At 41.8% G+C, this 24,367-nt stretch overlaps 1 protein-coding gene across 2 annotated transcripts in view; it reads right to left on the reverse strand.

Moving 5' to 3' along the window:
- FHIP2A (FHF complex subunit HOOK interacting protein 2A) overlaps positions 1-21,126 on the reverse strand; it is a 46,426-nt gene extending 25,300 nt beyond the window's left edge. For both annotated transcript variants that reach the window (XM_067536943.1, XM_067536942.1), the window contains exons 1-5: positions 20,938-21,126; positions 10,780-10,858; positions 7,794-7,963; positions 4,203-4,307; positions 3,709-3,831 (exon numbers count right to left, since the gene is read on the reverse strand). In XM_067536943.1, the coding sequence (XP_067393044.1) occupies positions 3,709-3,831; positions 4,203-4,307; positions 7,794-7,963; positions 10,780-10,858; positions 20,938-20,982 (522 nt within the window). In that variant the 5' untranslated portion in view covers positions 20,983-21,126. The remainder of the gene's footprint in view (positions 1-3,708; positions 3,832-4,202; positions 4,308-7,793; positions 7,964-10,779; positions 10,859-20,937) is intronic.
- Positions 21,127-24,367: the final 3,241 nt, after the last annotated feature.

Genomic DNA, 24,367 nt, shown 5'->3' on the forward strand with positions numbered 1-24,367 from the left:
TTTTTCAAGTGATCACAGTAATATAATAAATTCTATGATAAGGTCACAGTTATTTCAAATACTGCGCAGACATTAAAAATTTAAAAGAGTCACCAGTTGAGTTAACAGCTTTTGGTACACAGAGATCAGCAGGGAATAAAATACATGACACTCAGACAGCAAACTACAGAAATGCTCTGAACACTCACCTACCTGATGTGCATTCTTTGTGGAGACTATGTTCTTCATTGCTACTGTGCACTAATATAATGAAGTCCTAGGGGAGGTAACCCAGTGATCACAGTTTACAGTCTACTCCACGGTACAACAGAAGTAGGATTTTTGGGTATGTTGGAAAAATTATGGTTTCAAAGAACACAAAACTGTCTTTTGTACAAGTAGGTCTTTTTTCTACACTGTGGAAGGCCTAAGGATGCAAAGCAATCAGACTAAGTTAATGTATATTATCCTTAAAACTGAACTTACTGAACCCTAGAATATCTTTCTTGTTGCCTATAAATGGGAAGTGTCTGTATCAAGAACTATAACCCTTGTATGAGAAGGCTTAAATACCACAAGTGTATAACTGCCCTTTAGAGTGATGAGCTATGTTCAAACTCAGTTATTTCTGGCAGGTGCAGGTAATGTACAGGCTTCTGTACATCAGAACACATGTATTCAGAGTTTCTGTGTATATTTCATTTTGCATGTGTCTAGTCATGCAATTCTGCAGTCTAACTGCTCACCTGCCTCCTGTAAGAGTGCAGGACAGGACTGTGAATCACCGAATAGAAAAGGTTACATAAAATACATATTCAATGCTTTCTAGCAAAGCTCTCCTCTGAGAGACCCCCTTATCAGAAAACCCAGCAGAGAGTAGACAATATAAAAATACATTGGTACGGGGGGAGGCGGGGGGTGTCAAATTCTGCTGAGAGTGGTGCAACTTTACTTTATCAGTAAATGGCTTCACAACTTGTTAGCTTGTAGTAACCAGGGATAGAGAATACTGAAAATATAATGTAATTTTATAAACTGATGGTACAGCCTCACTTTGAATACTGTATTCAATTTTGGTCACCTGCTCCCCCACCCAATGGATACAGAAGAAATAGAAAAGGTCCAGAGAAGGAAAGTGGAAATGATCAATAGCATGGAAAACCTTCCATATCAGAAACCAAAGGATACCCAATAAATTAAGTGATAACTAATTTAAAGCTGATGATAAGAAACCCTTTTACACCACACATAATCAGCATGTGGAACTCACTGCCACAAGATCTAAGTAGGATAAAAATGGTTTATACAATGTTACTTCAACTGCCATTCGCCTAGAAAATTTTCCCAAGAGATGCAGCTATGCTACCAGTCCCTGATTAGGGATGTAAAATAATAAATGGTTATACAGTTAACCGTAAGTATTAGTTTTACCATTAAGATAAATATTTATCAGTTAATTGGCAGTGCGGGCTCTCCATCTCCATGGTGATGGCACTGGGCCATGGTGGAGGCGGCCACACTGCTGCCCAGGGGGGCCAAGTCCCTGGTGCAGGTGCTGCGGAGATTCCCGGTGCAGAACATCAGGGACCATGGGTCTGAGACGATGGGTCCTCCACGAAGCTGGACTGGGGGCGCTACCCAGGGACAGAGGGGAGGGGGCAAGGTGTGTGTGGGGATGACACAAAATTATATTGGTTAAACAATTAACCAATATAATTTTAATAGTTTAAAGGGTTACCTTTTGTAACCAGTATTTACATACTTATCCCTGAGCCTAATAGTTATTAAACAATACATCTGAAAGCTTTTGTAATAGAATGAATAATTAGCTAGTGAACTGAAAAAAAAGCCGATAGTTTAAACACAAAATTAAATAGGTGACTTCCTGGTTTTTTTTGAAAATTTAGAAGCAGATGAGATATAGCACAACTCCACAAACAAACTTCCAAAAGGAGACTATATCTAGATATACTTGAAGGTACAATTTTGGAGTGATGCACCAGAGTTTCAGCTACAAATTATGTCTGTGTCAATGGGATTAGCAAGATAAGTATCAGATGGCATACTGGGAATTGACCCTCTTAGCTCTTTCAAGGTCTGAAACAGATACTGAGTCACAACTTGAGAGCCCTTGAAAGTGCTAGAGGCGTGGATTGGCAGAACCAAAACTCTGCATTCCAATAAAACGCATCTAAAATAAAATAAGAATCCAATAAAACACATCAACAAGGACAAGTGAAGAGTCCTGCAAAGAATCCCAAGCACTGCTACAGACTGGGGACCAACTGGCTAAGCAGCAGTTCTGCAGAAAAGGACCTGGGGGTTACAGTGGACAAGAAACTGGATATGAGTCAAGAGTGTGCCCTTAGTGCTAAGAAGGCTAATGGCATATTGGGCTGCATTAGTAGGAGCACTGCCAGCAGATCGAGGGAAGTGATTATTCCCCTCTATATGGCACTGGTGAGGCCTCATTTGCACTACTGTGTCCAGTTTTGGGCCCCCCACTACAGGAAGGATGTGGACAAATTGGAGAGAGTCCAGCGGAGGGCAATAAAAATTATTAGGGGGCTGAACCATATGACTTATGAGAAGAGATTGGGGGAACTGGGCTTGGCTTGTTTAGTCTGCAGAAGAAAAGGGTGAGGGGGGGATTTGATAGTGGCCTTCAACTACCTGTAGGGGGATTCCAGGGAAGATGGGACTAAGCTGTTCTCAGTGGTGAACAAGGCCCAACCATCTCAAGTTGGTGTAGGTTGGATATTAGGAAAAACTTTTTCACTAGGAAAGTGGTGAAGCACTGGAATGGGTTAATCTAGGGACATGGTGGAATCTATATCCTTAGAGGATTTTAAGGCCCAGGTTGGCAAAGCCCTGGCTGGGATGATTTAGTTGGGGTTGGTTCTGTTTTGAGCAGGGGGTTGGACTAGATGCCCTCCTGAAGTCTCTTTCAAACCCTAATCTTCTATGATTAAAATGCCCTGTGTGAAAATAACTCTTCTCTAGAAGTTGTGAAGAGGACTGATAAGGGCTACTAGGTTTAGAAGCATCTTCTGGTAAACACAAGAGCTTCCAATTACCTCTTAAGGCTTGGTCTGAACTCTAAGACAAAATTCAGTGATCCTAGAACTCTCTTTGAAATTCAGTAGTATCCTGAAGTTTCTAAATCTTCTTGCTATTAAACCTTCTAGTTCTGATGTCAGTCAGCACAGTGGCTATTCGAACTAGCACTCCAGACCACATGCATCCCTACCAACTAAGGACCCAAGCCTCTAAGGCCCTCAGCATTTGGCAAGGTGCATTCAAAGCCTCATGGGATAGTCCCTTTGTTCCTGCCTCAGATCATTGGAGACTAAGCAAGAAGTCGAATTTCACACCTGAATGTAGGGCTCCCACATTACATTCCCAGTTAACTGTTACTTCCCCACTAACTGACTAAGATGCTAGTTTTCTAATTTGAAGAGTGCCCCTCTAAAGGTTGTATTAGGCATGGTCTCAAACAGAAAAATTTGTGAACTCTGAACGAAGCTGTGGCACAAAAGAATGAGATTGTTTCTCTAATAGAGAATAAAAATTAAAGAAAATCTCTTGAATACTTTAAAGAAAATGACATTCAGTTAATGGAAAGCAGCTGTGCAGCACCAGTCTGCTCCCACCATTTCTCAGGAAGTTTTTGGTTGTAATATAGCAGTTTTGAAATATACTTATAAACAAGGTATTTGACCTACATACCTCAAGAAAGAAGTTGACCAGGTATGGATCCTGTTTCAACTTTGCACATACTATGCAGAGAAACTGAATTTCTTCATTTTCTGTTGGTGCTGCTAGAACTTCACCACAAAGTCGGATTAATTTCTGTGGGGTGGAGGGGAAAGAAGAAAAGTAGACAATTAAAAGTGGAAGAAATCTAACAGCCTATTGATAGGCACTCCAGGCTGAATTCTGTTCTCAGAGCAGTTCTCTGATGACATAAGGTACATTGACTTCAACTTACTCCAGAATTACATTGGGATAAATGAGATATTATCAATATTTATTAATTGCACTGCAGTAATACTCAGAGGTTCCAATCTGTAATTGGTTAAAATTGTTATTGTACTGGGGGATTAAAACAAAACAACTCCACACAGATGCCCCACAAAAGAGACATCCACATCCAAATTAAATTCCACATCCAAAAGGTCGGTCATACATAAATAACAATTTGTTTGAAACTTGAACAGTACCTGCACTGGTTTATGTACATTTATATGTGGGAGAAGAGGTTGTCGTATTCTTCCTAGAAGTTTGGTATAGAAAGACAAAACTTGCTGTTTCATTCCTGGGGGACACTAGACCACAACAGAAATACAACAAAGATAAAATAAACAACATACAAGATGATCATCCAAAACAGCTGAGATTAAGTTGATGTAAGATTAACATCCACTTGAACAGCTTTAGCATAAACAAACAGGTTAATTTAAATAGTTGATCCAAAACAACTGAAAATATTAGGTCTTACTAACTCTAAACATTTTATTTTATAAAAAACACACATTCGCAATTAATTAGTTGAATGCATGCTCTTAAATTGTATTTATTTTCACAAAACTTGGTACTTTAACAACCCAGAGCATATGCCTAGCCAATTCAGTTAACACAGAACACACAGAGTGGGAAAGTTTAGGCCACTACAGAAATCCATCATCATCAATTTAGGTACAGCTCTTCTGTAAGTAAAACCATCACCCTTAACGCACCATTAAGGGTTTGTCTACATTAGATGGGTTTCTTGAATTTGAATTAACTGACTGCCTGCTAACTTGAATGAAATAGTCTAGCACTTTTGTACATGCTAATCTGGGGACACCACAAATGTTTGTTCCAGGACAAAAATACTTATAATCTACCCAAGGGCTCAGGCTAGGTAAAATCACTAATGTCTGCGGTGTATTCTGAGGGCTTGTCTACACTCCTGGTTATGCTGGCAAAACTTTGTTGTTAAGGGGTGTGAACCCCCCCCGAACGATATAAATTTTGCTGGCATAAGTGAGAGTGTAGCCATGTTATGTTGGCGGGAGAAAGCTTTCCCCCGCCAACATAATAAAACGACCTAGACAAGTGGTGGCTGCTATGTCGGCAGAGCGTCTCCCACTGACATAGCGCTGTCCACACTCATGCTTATGATGTCAAAATTTATATTGCTCGGGAGGGTGTTTTTTTCACACCCCAGAGCGACAAAATTTTGCCAGCATAACCGCGAGTGTAGACAAGCCCTGAGTAGCATGTCCAAAGATGTTAACTTTAGTTAGTGAACGGACAATCAATTAACTCGAGTTAAAAAAGTCTAGTGGAGACATACCAGGATGGTTGATAATGTAACAAGCCTGAGGGGATGTCTACATAGCAGTTGGGAGGTATGATTCACATCTTGGGTTTAGACATATATGCACGAGCTCTGCTCAAGTTCATGTGTAAAAACAGAAGTGTGGCCATGGTGGCTCAGACAAGCCGCCACAATGTGTACACAGGAGGTCAGATGGGACTGTATTTGGATGGCTACTCTGAGCTGCCGCGGCCTCACTGCTATTTGTAGATGCTAGCTCAGACAGAGCTAGCGCATGTACATCTCCCCAAGCTGGAAATTATTACTCCCCGCAGCTGTCTAGTCATACCTGTAGTCATAATGAAGTGAGAGTCTTCCCTAACTGGCTCTAACGGCAACACTCTGCACACATTAAACCATGTATTTATTTCAGATGTATGGATTCACAGAACAGTAGGGGCTGGAAGGGATCTCAAAAAGGTCATTGAGTCCACACATGGTAAAGTAGGAATGGAATGGTAACTCACAAATGGTAAAATATAAATGACATGCTGTCCAAGAATCACTTGTGCAGATATATTATTGTAATGACTTCTCTTGACTCCTAGAACCACTTTCCCAGTTTTGCATTTCACACAGCTCAATTGCATCATGTTGTCCTCACAGAGTTTGTGGTTACATCAAACCAACTATATTTCTGTTAAATAAATTGCTAATTAAATATCCCAGCCATAGTATATATTATAGCACCTCATTAACCAGGCTTCAAGACAGCTGCCACATTGATAGGAATATTGGGAGAAAGGTGATCCCGGAAGGAAGAGATTGCTGTCCCTGATGCTCAGACTACCCGAAAACTATTTATAAATGTAAGAATCAACCAGATAAGACAAAATACATCAAATGAATTTGTGAAAGGTGCAAGACAGACGACCCTGGAGAATGAAATGCTCTGTTTATCCTCAGAACAGGCAGCTGGAGTGCAAGCTCTCTTACACTACCCAACTGATGGACTTCCACCATGACATGAAGAGATGAAAAGGTAAATTGAGTCTCCATGGTCCATTCAATCCTTGGCCTTTCAGCATATAAGGCTGTGAAGAAGGGAATCAACAGTGGTGGTGGTAGTTTTTGAGGACATTTCCTGTTACAGGGAAAAGGACTGAGATCCCAAAACACATTTTCACACAGGCCACAGAACAGCCATGAAAACGTAACACTTATTGGTCACTATTGACCTGGGCTGGATTTGTACCAGTGACATAGATGTGAAAGGCTCTAAGGTAACTAATTTAATTAATGCTTGTACAGTTTCATCTTTTATATGAAGTCCTGATTATGTACTAACTATCACCATCTCACTACTAGTTCTGAGCCATCCAGTTCTTTACAGTTTAAAAAAAAAAACTATTGGTCCCTTGAAATTCAGAACTTTAGGAAGTTGAAAAGGCTTTTTAATATATAGAGCCAAGCTGCCAAATGCAGCATAGCATGACTTAGGGCACAGGTGGCTTTACACCTCCTTTCTGTCCCCCCAGCCCAGCCAGTTGTGGGGACTGTCAGGCATCAAACTAGCCTGGCACAAATTAGAGTAGACTCAGGGCTGGTTTATCTCATGCCATATCCCTAAAGGAGCTGCTCTACCAGCCAGAGCTTCCTGAGCACTTTGCACGCTGATCCCATGCCCTCTGCTAGGGAAGAGACAGCCGAGGAGGGAATACAGTTTGGGAAATGCTGAGCTGGTGACAGCTTAAGACAGCTTTAAATCTCCTTTGCCCCACTGGAGCAGAACAAAGAGGACCTGAGACGCCATATGGGATCTCACTCATATTTCTCTCTGCTTTATTAAGTTATCTAAAGAGCAGTGTGCCTGACAGATTGTTTTATGGAGGGTAATTTGAATTTCTTTTGCAGCTCACAGCACTAAATCAGGGACAGAGCATGCTTCTTTAATCTGCACAACTGTTTTTAGAAAAAACAACAAAACTTAATATAGCATCTTAACATATCACCCAAGGATCTCAAAATGCTGTACAAAGGAGAGCGATTATTATCCCACACACAGGTGGGAAAGTGAGCCAAAGTGACATTTTGTTCAAGGTCACAGTCAACAGCAGAGCCCATGTTTCCTGACTCCCAGGTCCTGTGCTCTAACCAATGGACCATACTACTTCACTTTGTTCATGTTATTTGAGTACTCCAGCAACACTGTCAGATAATGTGAAACAAACGACCGTCAGCAAGATCTCATAGAGCTTTAGGGTCCCATCTGCCATTCTCAACTCCCATTAGAATTATGTCAGTTGGATTATGTCAGCTGACCATTCTCAACTCCCATTAGAATTATGTCAGTTGGATTATGTCAGCTGACCATTCTCAACTCCCATTAGAATTATGTCAGTTGGATTATGTCAGCTGACCATTCTCAACTCCCATTAGAATTATGTCAGTTGAGGGTCCCAAGTATCTCAGAGGATGAGGCTCTTGCCGCTGCCTGAGATGTACTTACATCAGCTTTTCCTAGCGTGTACAATGTCTCCAAAATCTTGTGATGTAGTAAATATTCCATACACGGCCCTGTCTCTCCTGATTCCCTCTCATTTTCTTCTTGAACTAGAATATCCAACATCTGCTCCAAGTGAGAAGGAATGTTGGTATCAGTCACAGGAGCTTTGTCATCTAAATAAAAAATATTCAGTTAAAATGATGAAAAACACAGTTTTCATTTTCCTTCAAGTTCAGTTATAAACCTTTGGTTTAAAAAATGGCCACTATGTTTATTATACAAAATAACTATAAAAACAGTCCCCTGAAAAAATTGTTACAAAATAGTTAGCCGTAATTAGACTATTAACTGGATTTTTCACATTTATGGAAATATGCTTGCCCAAATTTTCAGAAGGGAAATAGAGATTCTGGATGACTAACCTGAGACATCTTAAAGGGTCCTGATTTTCCCAAAGGGCTGAGCACATGCCTCCTAAAATCAGATCCCTGTAAGGAATCTCAAATTGGAGACCTAGCATTACTGGTCACTTTTTAAAATGTGGACTGCTATACACATTATGGAGAAGTTTCACCTTAGCATGGAAAGAAAAAATGTGGAATGCTAAATTTCTGACACTGTATTAGCCAGATGGCCCAAGAACAATCCAAGACTGGAATCTGTGAACAGCAAACAGAATCTATCAGGACGTTGTTCCTTCCTCCACTGGCTCATGATCCACTCACTCCAGCTTTGGCCATTGTCTGCCTGAATGAAGGCCTGAGTCACTCTTATGAAATGCCTGCAGTTCCTGAGGCATTGAGCCGGCAGAGGCTGGAGGATCCTTTCATGAAAGGGGTGGAGTAGGCTGTTAGCAGCTTTGAACAGTGGAGGAAGGAAAAATGCCCTGGCAGACAATCAACAACTGCCTCCCATCTCCACCTGACCCACAGGCTACAGCCTGCCATGAAAGGAGTGGACCTGTTTAAACCACCTAAAGACTGGTGTAGGGCGCTTTACCTCCTGCATGCACCATTGGAACCTTTGTGCTACTGCAGCCTGTGAGTACGGAGAAATACAAACAGCGGACCATCTTGTGGAGGAATGCCCCATCCACTGCCTTGAAGGTGGATTGGTTTCTCTCAACCTCCTGACCAACAATGCACTGGAATGGCTGAGGTTTGCCACATACAATTGCTGAATGAGTGCTTGAATGGAATTCCACACCACACGCAAGAACCAGACCCTACTTCATTTCTACTTGATCAATTCCTTCATGAGTGTTAGACGCTTTTTTTTTAAATCTCACAAATAATATATATTCAAACTTCAGACTCAGTTCATTTTAAAAAAAAATTCTTCAGTATGACTATTATATCATCTTTGTTAAGACAGTGTATTATTTTATTCAAATTTCAGAGTACAATTCAGCTCATAGATCTCTATAAAGGAAAAGAGCCAGATTCTGATCTCAGTTACATTGAAGGCCATGGAGTTACTTTGAATTTGTACCAGTGTAACTGAGAACAGGTATTAGCCCAAGGTGTTGCATGGCACTGGTGTGTTTCTAGGAATTTAGAAACAACTTTTTATTTTGTCATATTTTAATTGGACAACTAACCCAATGTGCAATCAATCATTTCTTTTTTGCAATAACCTAAAAATAATGGTCATTTGAATGGGGAAACAAAGATTACAAAAGAGAATTGCCACAACAGAGCAGTTTCAGTTCTTTGTCTGTCACCAGTTAGCTTAGACTGATCTGTTGAAGTGAGGCTTCTAGGACCTAAACCTGCTCCCACTGAAGCCAAAGGTAAAATTTCCATCAGTTTCAAAGGTAGCATATCCAAATGCATAGTTTTCAAAATCTTTTTGCAGATTTTCATTTGGGGGAAGGTGGTGGTGAAGGAGAGGTAGCAGAGAGAAAGAAAGCTTGTTTTTTGCAAATAACTATTTAGTACAGAAGCCAAAGATGAATTTATTTTTATTTTGCACCACACATGCCTATATGTCAGTTTCCAGGTATCATCTTGTCAATTTCATTCTAGGAAGCAGGACAAAGTATATCCAAGGCAGGCAGTCTCAAGTTTCAGCTCTTAAGAGTACATATTGATTTAAACAAGAAATCAGAAGTCCTGAGGACGTGAACACAACATTCAATAGCCACTCTAACAGGGCATGGTAATATTTGTCTTTAAGGACAAAAGACTAAGACCAGTGATGAGAAGGACAATTATTTATGTATTTGTTCTAAAAAAGTGTAGGAATGGTGGAAATGTGATTTACATTAAGCAAATGCCACCATAATTCAAATGAATATTCAGCTTTTAAATTAAATGAAGAAGAGCAGAAGGCAGATGCTACAGCTTTAATGAACTTTGGTTTGATTCTGCCACACATGAACGAAATCTGTAAGAACTTTCAGGGTTGCAATCTAAAAATACCTTAAGCAGAGAGAGAGTCTGTTGAGAAAAAATCAAAATAAAAAAGATAAAATACAGAAAGATGCCCAGTACTAAGCATTGCATGAAAGCATGACCGGCTTCAGAAACAATTGTGCAAGTGTATTTGACTGCAAAGTTATTTGGTGAAGGCTTGTGGTAAAACCTTGGAAAGAAAAGGAAAATAGGTAATACAACAGAAACGAGAAGGATGATCAAAAGGATTAAATTTCTGCAGACGTCTGTTTAGAATGAACTGGACAGGTGAAGTCAGAAATTAGGTCTGACATTAAAAGATACAATTCTCAACATGGTGCACAGGGAATGAGGCATTACATCCACCGTTGTTCACCCTTCTGTCCATCAAAGTGCTTTGTCAAGGGTAGATCAAGACAAAGGATATTTTAAAACGAATGGTTTTTCTTACTTTGGAAAAAGAAAGAGTAACTTGCTTAATGACAACAGTTCTGCTATTTCCCAATCTTCACTTTTAAACAGCACTGAGGTAGTTCCAGTTTGCCTCCTTCCATGGTGAAGATGCCAAAAAAAAAAAAAAAAAGTTCTCTTACCTGAAGTCTCTATGTAATAATGGGTAATTGCTTTCCAGTGGTAAACAAAATCTTCTTGTAATGGAAGGGATGGCGCAAGCTATGGAAATAAAACAAAACAAAAAACGAAAGTGGTTAGAAATGATCAAAATATATTTCCTGGAGGACTGAAGCAGAGTCTATCTTGTATTGGAGCAACAGCACCACTAATGGTACAGAATACAATATTTATTCCATGCTGCTGTGGCCTAAGCAGTGTCTCTAAAATTACTCATAGACGGACCACATCTTAATAGTGAGATTGTCTCATGGACACCTGTGCACCCACTTGCGATTATACAACATACTTCAGCAACTAAAGGAATTGCTCACATAAGAAAGGAATACTACGAATGTACTTTCAATCTGTTTAGATCTAAGTGTTTTGTCCTTTAAGAAGAAAGTTAATCACACTCCTTTGTTTCTACTCTTCATATCATCTTTCCTTCCTATTCTCTCTCTCTGCTCTCCTGCCTACACTGGCCACTGCTTCTTCCCTCATTTCTCTCCAGGACATTCCTTTCATTGGCTACTAGGAGTTCCAGTCTCAGAAAGCGATTCCTGTTTCATTTAGAGGCTGACTCCTCCTTCTGGTTTCCAGCTACTTTTATAGCCTTCCTGGTTCTTCTTTGCAATTAAGAGACTGGGCACTTGAAGGAGCAGCTGGAAACAAAGGGAGCCAGTATCATGGCCACCCAGCTGTCCATGGATTGCCAATAAATGCTCCATGGAGCACAGTTGGTGGGTCCCAACGTAAGGCATACATGGCATTGAGCCCCACTCATGACTAGAATAGAATGTCCTACAACAAAAATCTCAAGACCGTCAACATATCAACCTTGGGCTCTATTTCATATCAGGGGTCTAATACAGACTTCTTCTTAGGAAGGAGCCCCAGAAAAATTCACCCACACATTGCTGAAATGAAATGCAGCCATTTCAGAGACAAGGATGCTGCAGCCAAGAGGATTATCACTGGGCAGCATTCTGCACAATAGTTGGATGGAAGGTCATCCTTATTGGAAAGAACCAAACTCCATGGAGCTCAGTATATTCCCCTTAGAAGGTTCAAGGGCTGAGTCACCCCCATGGGATCAGGAATCTGTGATTCTTCATGTCTAGATATTTCAAATTTGAGGCTTCGAACCTTAAATCATTTCTGCCAGTCTCCCCCGCTAGCGGCTAATCCCATAAAGCACTGAATCTCCTCAACGCCTAATAAAGCTTATGGGAACTGAGGGGTCTCAGAACTTTGCATACCCCTGAAGATTTTATACATCCAATGTTTTTTTCTAGTCAATTAAGTTTACATATATCTTTGGTAAAAATGCAAAATCCAGTGTATGAACAGCATATCATGAGCCAAAGGAAAGAGGAGTTCTTAATATAATTGACCTTATGTAGACAGTACTTGGAAACAAAAGACGTTAAAAAGTAGCTGTGCATAGGCGCTAACTATCCCCATATCAGCGTTAAAATACTCTCTCACAAATGTCAACGAAACAATCAAATTTACACTGTTTATCCATTCCCTGCTACCTGACTGCTCTTCTGTGCTCCCAAGGCTATCTTGGGCACTGAGAATAACATTTTAGTGCACCATATGTCATGAAGTTAAAAAAAAAAAAGGCACCCGAAGCCTTTCACTGAGGGCAAAGCAGAATATTTATTTTACTATATAGTTTGTCTGGTTACAGAAAAATAGAGGAGTAACTGAAGATACAGGACAGAGCTTTACATATCAGGTGTTGTTTTCCCTGCTGGCCAAGGATGGGTAGTTGAAGCCATTATTACCATCAGTTCGTACTGGTTTCTATAATAAAATATATTCAGAACTCAATTTTGTTTCATACATGGCTGGAGAGAGCATTTCTTAGGGATAAGGGGCTTCTCCCCATCACGTTTCAGAGCACATTATTTTCAAAAGTAACACTAGATATATTAAAAATTACCCCTTGACTGATGCGATTTTCCTCTTTGCTTCTATTCTAGCCTCATCTCATTCTAGGTGAATTCAGTGTTTCTGAAAGCTGGTGCCAGACAGGATTTCAATTCCCAACACTGATAATAATTTATCCACAGAGCGAGCAGCAGCGGCCACAAGCTTCCCAGACACTGTCCCTCCCCCAACAAATTGCCTCAGCACAGCCCTCAAGGGACTGCTCTTCGAGGTGAAAAGGTAATTCCGAGCTAGATCCTGCTGTTCTTACTCAACTGAAATTGTCATTGGCCTCACTGAGTTTTGCCTGCTTGAGGACTGCGGGATTGGTCCCTCAGCCTACATGCTCCTGAAATTCCGAGCCTTTTGCTCAAGGTGCAAAGCACTTGGTTTTCAGACACTCTCCTGTCTCCTCTTATTTAAGATATTTTTCTTTGCTTTCACAAATGGTTTAATCTTATAAAATATAAGAGACTGAGAGGAAGAAAAACAACAGGCTGAGTAGGAAAGGAGGGCATTTGATGGAGCGAAACTCCTCTACTAGCTCATCACTCCTTCAGAGGGAGACAGCAACCTGACGGAAAATATTTCTTTTTAAAGTTTTAGATTTTTCTCCTCTTAGGTTAGAGCAGATTTAGTATTGGTGGGCAGTCCTAGACTAATGGCTTGTCTACACGATTTTTTTCTTTTCTTTCTTTTTTTTTTACTGTTGGTATAACCTTGAGCCTGGTATATTTATTTCTGTTTTTAAAAAACACCCCCTTGCCCTGCTGAAATCATTATACTGGTATAAATTGTGTCATAAGGTTCTCCGTTTATCTACAGAACAGGTACAGAATTGGCAGAAGTGCAAGACTCCCGAGAACATGGTTTAACCCTGATAGGGAGGGATCACGCACAGGGGTGAAAAGGTAGTTCAATCTCCAAAGCCAATTATCAGCTACCCACTGAAACCAACAGGACATAACTACTGCCAATTTGAATAATGATTTATTTTCTAAAAGCATGGATACTTGTCTTCTAGGATCCTGACCAAGACCAAACTCATTTAAAAGGTTACTAATGAGCTACCGCATATGAAGGAGCCACCTTAAAGGTTACAGGTGAAAACAGGATACTCACATTTACTCATCTCAGTCATATTTAACCCATGGAAATAATCTTATTGTAGGTTTACTATATTCAGCCATTTTAATTACAGTTTAAATAAGTTTCCATGTGTCATGACCAATTCTCAGTCCTCAATTACACAAAGAAAAGCTTACGTCCTTTACTCATGACCCAGTCATACCTAGATACTCCAAAAAAATTAGTACTTTTGATCTAACAGGAATTACAGATCTTTGGGGTGACTTCTAACTATAAAATATGCCCAACATACAACTGTTAAAAATAAAAAAATTTGACTTGTCAGAAAAAACTCCACATAAAGTCTCAAGAAACCAGACAACATTCATTTGGATTTTTTTCACTGATTTTATAAATGTTTCCTGTAACATTTTTCATGCACACTCAGGACCTTGGAAGGTCTCTTCCCAGCTCTCCTGCAACCTGACTAGAGGTGGGCCACAGAGACTGAGGTCAGAGTTTTCCCTTCAGTGCCATTCGGCCAGGTCAATGGAGGCATACAAAGTAGAACTTAACTCTCTGAGGGATTAACAGGACCTGGAGGTCACATACATGCTCAGCAGAGTATAAAAGGAAAAGGAAGCTATGTCAAAGGCGCATTAAGGGGAAGGGTGTGTCCTCTTCCCTCCCAGATGGCTGAAGCAGGGAAAGCCTCTGGGAATTTTTGTCCAGTGTTTTTCTTTTGATTTGCTTTTGATCTGTGACTGTTTGGTGGATAATAAAACTTGCACTGAGGAAAGGGCCTTAAAAAGTGCTTGGAGCTTTATTTCCCTTCTCTAGTTAGTGAAAGCACCTACTAGTTTATAGAAGGCCATTGACTTCAGGTGTAAAGTTCAGCATGTGTGTAAGTATTTGCAGGATCAGGACTTTAGCTTATAACTGTTATCATTAGATATAGCAATAAGCTTTTCTACTTTCTTATTTTATTCATAGACTATAAGGCTGGAGGGGACTATTGCGATCATCTAGATTCTAGCTTGACCTAAATAACACAGGACATAGAACTTCTCTGCATGTTTCTTGTTAGAACTAGAGTGTACCTTTTAAAAAAAAAATCCAGTCTTGATTTAAATATTACCAGTGATAGAAACTCCACCACAGTCCTTGGTAACTTTATTATTAGAAAAATATAATGGGAGGGTTTAGTCTGATCTGCTGTCAATAACACATGAGTTGTTATATTATATCTAATTAAGTCCAACCAAGGAGACAACACCTCGCTCTGAGTACTTATACTGATGAAGTTAATGATTCGGGGCAGTATAAGCAAGTTTAAGTGATTCTTTAAAAGAAAAGCCTAGTCATTTGTTAAGGTCAGTTTGGGCTAGAAGGAATCTGTCATGACAAGAACAGAAAGGAAACTAGAGTTAAAACAAATGAGGTACCTTTGTAATAAGGTACAACTGAGAGATAAGCATCTAGAGAGATTTAGTCAGAATTTACAGACCCCAGCAGCAGCTAACACCTGTTGTTATTGTCAATCAGCTATATAATGATACAGAATTATTCAGCTTTGAAGTGAAATTGAAAGCAGTACCAAATGTTCAAAGTTTATGATTTTCTTGCTAGATGTAAATACCTCTAAAAAGCCTTAAAGGTTGCTATTAAGAAATACTTGGGCCTGGTCTACACAAGGAAATTAGGTCGGTATAACTATGTTGCTAAGGGGTGTGAAAAATCCACACCTCTGAGCGATGCAGTTAAACCGACTTAACCCTTGGTGTAGACAGCACTCGGTCGACAGGAGAATTCTCCCACCGATCTAGCTACTTACTGCCTCTTAGGAAAGTGGTTTACCTACACCACCTCTCACTTCGGCACAGATGTCTTCACTGAAGTGCTAAGGTGGCACAGCTGCAGAGATACAGCTGCACTGCTGCAGCATTTTAAGTGTAGACAAGCCCTTAGCAATTCACAGAATCAATCCTGACAAGACCTGGATCAAACAAACAATGGGAGCACATATTTCTTTGAACACTGACCAAGAACCCCCCCCGAGATTCAATTTCTTTCTAGGAAAACAGAAGTGAGGAGCACAGGATAATATAGATAAACAACTTAAACCCCATTTGCTGTGAATTGTCATTCACTTCTTGGCAGTCCTGAAGATTCACTCTTAGGATCAGTCAGACACAAATACAAGTATAATGGTAGGGATCACATCTGTTTAAAGGCAGGGTAAAAACATCATTTGTAACAAATCTATGACAGACTCTCTGGAACATACCAATCAACCCTATCCTATACCTGCAGTCCCACTAACACTTTGGACCTAAAATAACACAGAACAAGAGGAAAATCCACACACAAAATCCAATTCAAGGATGCCTCTGTCTTCAGATGGCGCTACTGTACTTGGTTACTATAGTTCATATGATCATTCGATCAGGGTAATACATCACACAATGGTGGATCTTCATCCATGGTGTTTTCATCTGTGCTGGGATTGAGAAGGACAGCAAAAATAACTGACATGGGGTAGGATTTACAGGTGATAAGAGGCTGCAAAAACCTAGGATTTTTTTAAGATTGTGTTATAAAGGACATCAGCAGATATAGAAGAGATGTGTTTAGAAAGCATACACAAACTAGGATTATTTAAGCAGCAAAGGAGAAAGGCTAGAGGATATTTGACTGAGATATTCAAAATTAAGAAAACATAGTGAAAAATGATTGGTCCCTTACTTTTTCCCCATTACAATGTTGGAACAAGAGGATACTCAATGAATCAAAGGGCAGTACAGCTGGAACAAATGAAAAGGCAAATATTACTATGCACAGTGTACAGTCAACCTTTGGAATTCTTTGCCATAGGTCATAAAGTCAGTCACTGTGGCTGGATTATTATTTCATATATAAAAGCTAAGATAATAAGAATAGGCGTGCACAGCACATTTCCTTAGGGTGTGCACCCAGGGAATCTTTATCAGGGGTGTCAAACTCAGTTCCGCCGGCGGGCAACATTTGAATTACCCGCCGGCGGAATTCTCACCGCGTCATAGTCTCCGCCAAGAAATGACGCGAGAGAGGGTATTTCGGCGGCAGATTGCGGTGTGTTCCCATCCGCTGCAAAATATCGCAAATCCGTCCACCGAAAAACCGCGCACCCTCCACTCTTTCAGTGGCAGCTTTAAACATAACGGGACGGTGCCATGGGCCATGTCAAAAAGGTTCGCGGGCTGGATAAAAAAGGTATGTATGATACCCCTGCATTAGGGTGTGCCTGGGCACACCCGGCACACCCCGTGCGCATGTCTATGATAATAAGGGTAATCAACTGTTATCTAGCAGGTTGGAAACTCATACTGTTGGAATATCTGTTTCAACAGTTAATTGGTCAGGTACTTAGAGGGCGGGACAGAAGCATTAGATAAATGACTAAAACTGCATGCCTGTAAGGGTCAGGAAAGTATCATCCCTCTCCACCCCACTGCAGAATGCACCTTTGAACTTTACTGGTAAAGTAGAGAAAATTTGCCTTCCTCTGAAGCATTTTACAGAGAAACTAAATTAATTCTTTGCATCTGTCTTCATGGCTGAGGATGTGAGGGAGATTCCCAAACCTGAACCATTCTTTTTAGATGACAAATCCGAGGAACTGTCCCAGATTACAGTGTCATTAGAGGAAGTTTTGGAACAAATTGGTAATTTAACAGTAATAAGTCACCAGGACCAGATGGTATCCACCCAAGAGTTCTGAAGGAACTCAAATGTGAAACTACAGAACTCCTAACTGTGGTGTGTAACCTATCATTTAAATCAGCTTTTGTACCAGATGACTGGAGGATAGCTAATGTGATGTCAATTTTTAAAAAAGGTTCCAGAAGTGATCCCAGCAATTGCAGGCTGGTAAACCTAACTTCAGTATCAGGCAAATTGAATGAAACTACAGTGAAGAATAGAATGATCAGACACATAGATGAATATGATTTGTTGGGGAAGAATCAACATGGTTTTGGTATAGGGAAATCATGCCTCACCAATCTATTAGAATTCTTTGAGGGGGCCAACAAGCATGTGGACAAGGGTGATCCAGTGATATACTGGTCTTAGATTTTCAGAAAGCCTTTGACAAGGTTTCTCATCAAAGGCTCTTAAGCAAAGAAAGCAGTCATGGGATAATGGTCAGTTTTCAGAGTGGAGAGAGATAAATAGTAGTGTCCCCCAGGGGTCTGTATTGAGGCCAGTACTGTTCAACATATTCATAAATAATCTGGAAAAAGGGGTAAACAGTGAGACGGCAACATTTGCAGATGATACAAAACTACTCCAGATAGTTAAGTCCAAAGCAGACTGTGAAGAGTTATAAAGGGATCTCACAAAACTGGGTGACACGGCAACAAAATGGAAGATTAAATTAAATGTTGATAAATGCAAAGTAATGCACATTGGAAAACATAATCCCAACTACACATATAAAATGAATTAGCTGTTACCACTCAAGAAAGAGATCTTGGAGTCATTGTGTATAGTTCTCTGAGAATATCCACTCAATGTGCAGCAGCAGTCAAAAAAGCTAACAGAATGTTGGGAATCATTAGGAAAGGGGTAGATAGACAGAAAATATCGTATTGCCTCTTTATAAATCCATGGTATGGCCACATCTTGAATACTGTGTGCAAATCTGGTCACCCCAGCTCAAAAAATACTGTAGAATACTGTACCACACATCTCTCAGAGGAAGTTATAGCCATGCTCAACAGCCTCTCACTTTTGTGAGGTCATGTTTCACTCTTAGCATTTAATTCTTGCTATTTATGCCCTAATCATGCAAATACTTACTATTGTAAGTAACCCCACAATATTCATAAGTGTCACAGGATGAGGACTTCAACTTGTAAACAGGATGCCAAGAGGTGAACAACAATACATGGAGTTTTGGTTCACAGCAATCACAAAATTACATGCTTACCATCTTTTTAAATTTAATTTATTTTCATTATTTTACTTTCTAGTTGCTTATATCTTTTAATTTTATTCTATATTGACAGGCATATTGATTTTTCTTGGTATTTCTTATGGCCCTAAAATGAACCCAGCTCCTTTTGATTATACTAGCACACAAATAAGTAAACAATCATGTAAGCACAGTTCTGGGAATAATGTTTACTAGTTTAACTTTCATTGCAGAGCCAGCAAGAATAAAAGCTTTTCACCAAATCCTGTCACCCTTACTAACTCAGTCAGTCCCACTGAAGACAACAACACTGCTCATATGAATATCGTTTCCAGGTTCATGCATTCAATTTTGTTGGTCCTACGTAAATCTTCTATTCATTATGATTTGTGTACAGAGTCATCTACACAGTGTTTTCATGAAAATCTCTATCTTGCTTTAAAACTTCACTCACCGATGAAGGTATTTTTAAAACAATAATCTCAATAAGAAGCTGCTCTTGAAAACAAGCATGTGCCTAATTTTACACCAGACCAATCCTATTGAAATCAATGGGACTACTCACGTGCATAAAGTTAAGCATGTGCGTAAATGTTTGCAGGATCACGGCCTAAATTAACATCTGAACATGCATCTCCTATCAGATATTAACAACTTTAAGGAAAGCCAGTTTTCATCTCATGCTCACTTTAATAAATATTATGATTACTCCCAACATTATTTCATTGCCAATCTTTAACATCTGTATTGTTTAAAGCTCCAATTTTGCAAATACATATGCCCACTTAAGTCATGAGACTACTCTGGTGCTTAAAGCTGAATAGATGCATAAGTGTTTGCAGGATCAGGGCTTTATAGGTTTCATAGAGTTGTCAACAGAGTATATATAGTAAGTCACTTATCTCAAAACACTTTTCAGAGATAAATAAAAAACAGCAGTAAGGAAAGAAATTAAGATTTATAGATTAGTGAGAAAAGCTACATAATTCATAAACCATTTAAAAAATCTGGATCTTGTTAAAAATTAATACAACATGCAAACAGTGAAGATAAAATAAACCCATCTTGGTAAACAAATCGGTTTGTTTACCACAAGGTCTGCAGAAGCAGCAGGCTGAGAAATGGGCCCTGCTGTTTTACTCCCCACAATGCAGCCTTTTTGGAGAGCTTGCCACTGACTTAGCCTGGTAGAAATCCAGTTTGATTTTTCAGTCAATACATTTTTTAAAAATGTTTATCATTAAAAAGCAAATTTTCTGGAGGCTAACTTTGCAGGAAACCAGAGAGACACCCTGATGTATGGATAGCCTGACACTGCTACACCTCACTGACTGAGAAAATCCTGGGCAGCTGCCCTAACCCAACTGTATCTTTACCTAGATCTGCAAAACACCCAGCATGTTTTTAGGCACCCAAAACCAATAACTAAACCACCCCGGCTCCTGAAGGCATCCTCACCTCTGCTGGGGGGGCAAACAGGCCTACTAGGGAGCCATTCCAATCAGTGACGGCTCCAACCTGGCTCTAAAATCCTGTTGCTTGGGGGGGAGAGGCACCTTTTGGGCGACGGGTGGCGAACTAATGGGGGGTTTATTAAGGATGATGCTACAGGGCTGGGGGGATTTCTCAGCCCGCCTCAGACGCCCAGGAGAAGAAAGAGATCGTCGTCTCTGCCCGCTGGCAGGGGGGCTAGAGGGTTATGACCGTGGCCCCGCGGTGACTGCTCTCGACGGGCCTGGGGGGTCTCGGCTGCCTCAGCTGCCCCTTGGCCGCCGCGGTGGGGAGGCTAAATTCACCCCCGCCGCGCGGAAGGAGAAGGGGCCAATGCGGCTAACGTCGGTTACCGGGGCAGCTACCCCACCCTCCGCTGCCCTGCCCCCCCTCGCCTCGCCCCTGGGCTCCGCGCCCCAGGCTGCCCGGGGGATCCCGGGGAGGGTCCACGACAGCCCCCACGCAGACCCCGGCGGGGGACAACGGGAATCTGGCCCCCGCCTTTGTCACCTCCCTTCCCGGCAGCGGGCAGGCGGGTGGGGAAAAGGGGCACGGAGCAGGGTCGATGTGGAAGGGGAGCGACGGGGCGATTAGCGGGCGCGGTCCCCCCCGGCGGCCCCGCTCCCCCGGCTAGGCCCCAGTTGGATCCCCGGGCTGGCGTGGCCGGCCTGGCCAGCGGCCTTACCGCCTCCACGGCGTGCTGCAGGATGGAGGTGAGCTTGGAGAACATCCTGTCTTTGGACTGGAGCAGCCGCTGTCGGGAGGATCGCGAGAGCTCCTCGATCCGCCGCCTCCGCTCCAGGGTGAGGGCTGCATGCGGGGGCCTGGCCGCAGAGATCGGGCTGGGGGCGCAGCCAGGCAGGCTCCTGCTTTCCCTCCCCGACAGACACCGTGGCACTGACACCCGCCCGCCCGGCCTGCGGCGCCGGCCTGACACACAGAGACGCCTTGTCCCGCTCGGCCTGCAGGGGCCGCTGTCTCCACAGCACAGTGCGGCTCTGTGCAGGGATCCCGGCCGCCGCTGGGCCTGGGAGCCCTGTTAGCCCTAGTGGCACCAGCACCTTGGTGTAGCTCCATAGGAGTCCCCTCATCTGGCCCCAGTGGGACCAGGCCCTTGGTTTAGCCCCCTCGGAAGCCTCTCATCTAGCTCCAGTGGGACCAGCCTGTTTGTTTAGCTCCATAGGAATCCCCTCGTCTACCCCCACATTTCTTCGGAGAAATCCCTTTCATTCAGCCTATATAAACAAAGGATCCCATATTTGAGGGGTTGGGGGAAGGAATCCCCTCTAACCAGCTCCACAGGGACTAAGGATTCCATTATTTTTTCTGGGATAAGTGTGGGAGGAGGATTCTTCCCACCCAGCCGCATGGAGACCAAGAATCCTATACAGGGAGGAAAGGTGAAGTCCCTTCATCCTGCCTGTAGAGATCAGGGATCCCTGTATGATGGAGAATTGTGTAAAAGGGAGCAGCAATTATTTCAGTGGGGCTCCGCATGAATGGAGTAGCTTGCAGAACCAGGACTGTTGCAAGCTCTTATGCACATGCTTAACTTTACACACCCGAGTAGTCCTGTTGTAAGGCTCTGATCCTGCGGACATTTACCCATGCATGTAACTTTACTACTGTGAGTTTTGAATAATTGGAGTCTAAGTGCATGTGTGATTGGGACCTAAATTTAACATGACAAGACAAATGAGAGTTAAAACCAAACAAAACTGCTTTTTGCAAGTAAATAGTTATACATAGGTACATAAGCAACAATGGCTGCAGAAAAGAGCTGAGATATTTCTTTTTCATAATCAACAACAAAAGAGAGTATAAGTAAAAATGTCTTGTTTTTATTGAGGCTTTTATTTTAAGATTACTAATTTTATTTTTGCTAGGTTGCCCGGATAGCCATGTTTTATAGTATATTCTTAGCAGATGTAGGTTTCGTATATGAGCGATAGTATAATGAGGTTGAGGATATCTCTGCATTTATGTATTGAAGTAATTAATCCATTTAATCATATGTCTGGAAAGTGTCATAATGTGAGATCAAGATCAAAAGTTTTAATAGGCCTAAGGGGAGGAGTCACTGGACCCGATACGCAACTGATTGCAGGGGACACCTAATGAAAAAACAGGAATGGGCATGGGGGTCACAAGGTCAAACGAAGGGAACCGGAAGGGGACGCTGAGCAGAGAACCCCAGACAGTGCTTACTGCTCCCGGAAGGCATCAAGGGAGCCAATGGATGCTGCCGAGAGGAATTCTGCCCGGATGCAGGAATGCATGGAGGAACGGAAATAGGCCGCACAGTCGTAGAGTACCCCCTCAGCAAACCTCTTCTTCCTGGTCATGTCGATGACCATTTTGACCAGTGCTAGGAGGAGGTCTTGTGACTTTGAAGGGAGATATATGAGTCCCAGAATGATCAAAGCCTTGTTCCCTGTGGATTGAGCAGGAGTTACTACAAGTCAGTTAGGAGCACCTGAGGCCAATGAAGGCCCAGCCAGAGACCTGATAAAAACCCCTGCTGCACCCCAACAAGAAAGAGAGTGAGGGGGACTGGTGGTAGAGTTGAAGGAGTGCTATGATTGACTGGAGGATCAGAGGAGAGCCTTGAGAAAAGTACAGAGACCAGGAAGGGGAAAACTTGCTCAAGCAGAGCAAAGATACTTCCCAGGCACAGAGGCCTGAGAGAAAGGACCCTGCTACACAGGGAAACAAGACTGACTCCCCAGGCAGGAGACCTAGCCCAGGAAGAGAGAGGACAGAGAATCCAAGAAGCTGAAGGGGCAGAGGGGGAAGTACCCCAGAGGAAAGAATTGCAACCTCAAGCACTGTCAACAGTGATTAGTTGCTATTCATAGGGCTCCTGGGCTGGGACCCAAAGTAGAGGGTGGGCCCGGATCCCTTCCTGCCACTTGCCCCTCCTGCACTGGGCATTACAGGAGGGGTTGATGCCCATAAGCAGGGGCAACAGGCAGTGCCCTGATCCACCACAGGAGAGAGAAGCGTGGGACCCACTCTAGCAGAGCCGGCAATTTGCCATATCTCCCAATGGCAGCGGTGGGAGATTGCTGTGGATTGAAGGGCATATGGAATCCTAAATTTATATCCTGTCCACAGATCATAATTGAACATAGGATTTGGCACCTGCACAGAATGACACCTCTGATCTAGAGAGACAAAGTGGGTGAGGTAATATCTTTTACTGGATTACTTTCTGTTGGTGAGAGATGCATGCTTTTAAGCCACACAAAGGTCTTCTTCAGGTCATCAACAGAAGGTGTATCCAATAAAAGATATTGCCTAACGCACCATGCCTATCTAGTATCCTGGGACCAACATGGCTACAACACTGCAAACCCCTGATCTAGGGCACATGATTTCTTCAGTGTGAATTTCTGGGGACTTCCTTTGAATTCCTATATTTGTACTGGGGTGTCTAGGAGAGTGTGGGAATTTTAAATGATATTCACAAGTACAAAAATATTTTTTTCCTGGGTGAGGCTTACCCATCTATATGGGTAGCCAAACAAACAAAGAGTTTTGTCTCCTGCTTGAAGATGGATTAAGAAGTAGTTGAGTCAAACTATTTGAATCAAGAATGAGAATGTTTTTGGAACAATAGTTGTTTTTTATCTTCTAAATGTTCATTAAATTGTTTTAGATTAAATGGAGTAAGAGGACTGCCCGATTTCCCAGTCAGTGGTGGCATCACCTGCCTGTATAAGGGAATACCTGGACGCTGCTTTGTGATGAGCTAATCTTCTACTGGTGGTTTAAGAGAAATTACAAAATGATTAAAGTTACAAGTGTTTTTCTTTATATTGTAATTAGCCATAACAATAGTGACTTTAACCCTCATTTTGGTTCTAAGCTTCCAGTATAGTTTGAGACTCTGAATGAATTCCTCATCGCACCCCCACAAAACACAGTATTCAGAGAGTGGCAAGTAGCCAGTAAAGCACTCAATGGACTCTTGCTTTCACTGGGTCATAGTCTGCAAAGTTTATGAACACAAATGCAGTGTCAAAGCAGTTTTATGTGCTGCTTAGACTTACCTGAGACATTTATATTAGGAAAGAAAAGAAATCATAGTTTTATTTGTGGTCAATTGATTC

The sequence above is a fragment of the Emydura macquarii genome, unplaced genomic scaffold, assembly GCF_026122565.2.
Source record: "Emydura macquarii macquarii isolate MOO-44397 ecotype Brisbane River unplaced genomic scaffold, CSIRO-AGI_Emac_v2 contig_3692, whole genome shotgun sequence".
Taxonomy (NCBI): domain Eukaryota; kingdom Metazoa; phylum Chordata; order Testudines; family Chelidae; genus Emydura; species Emydura macquarii.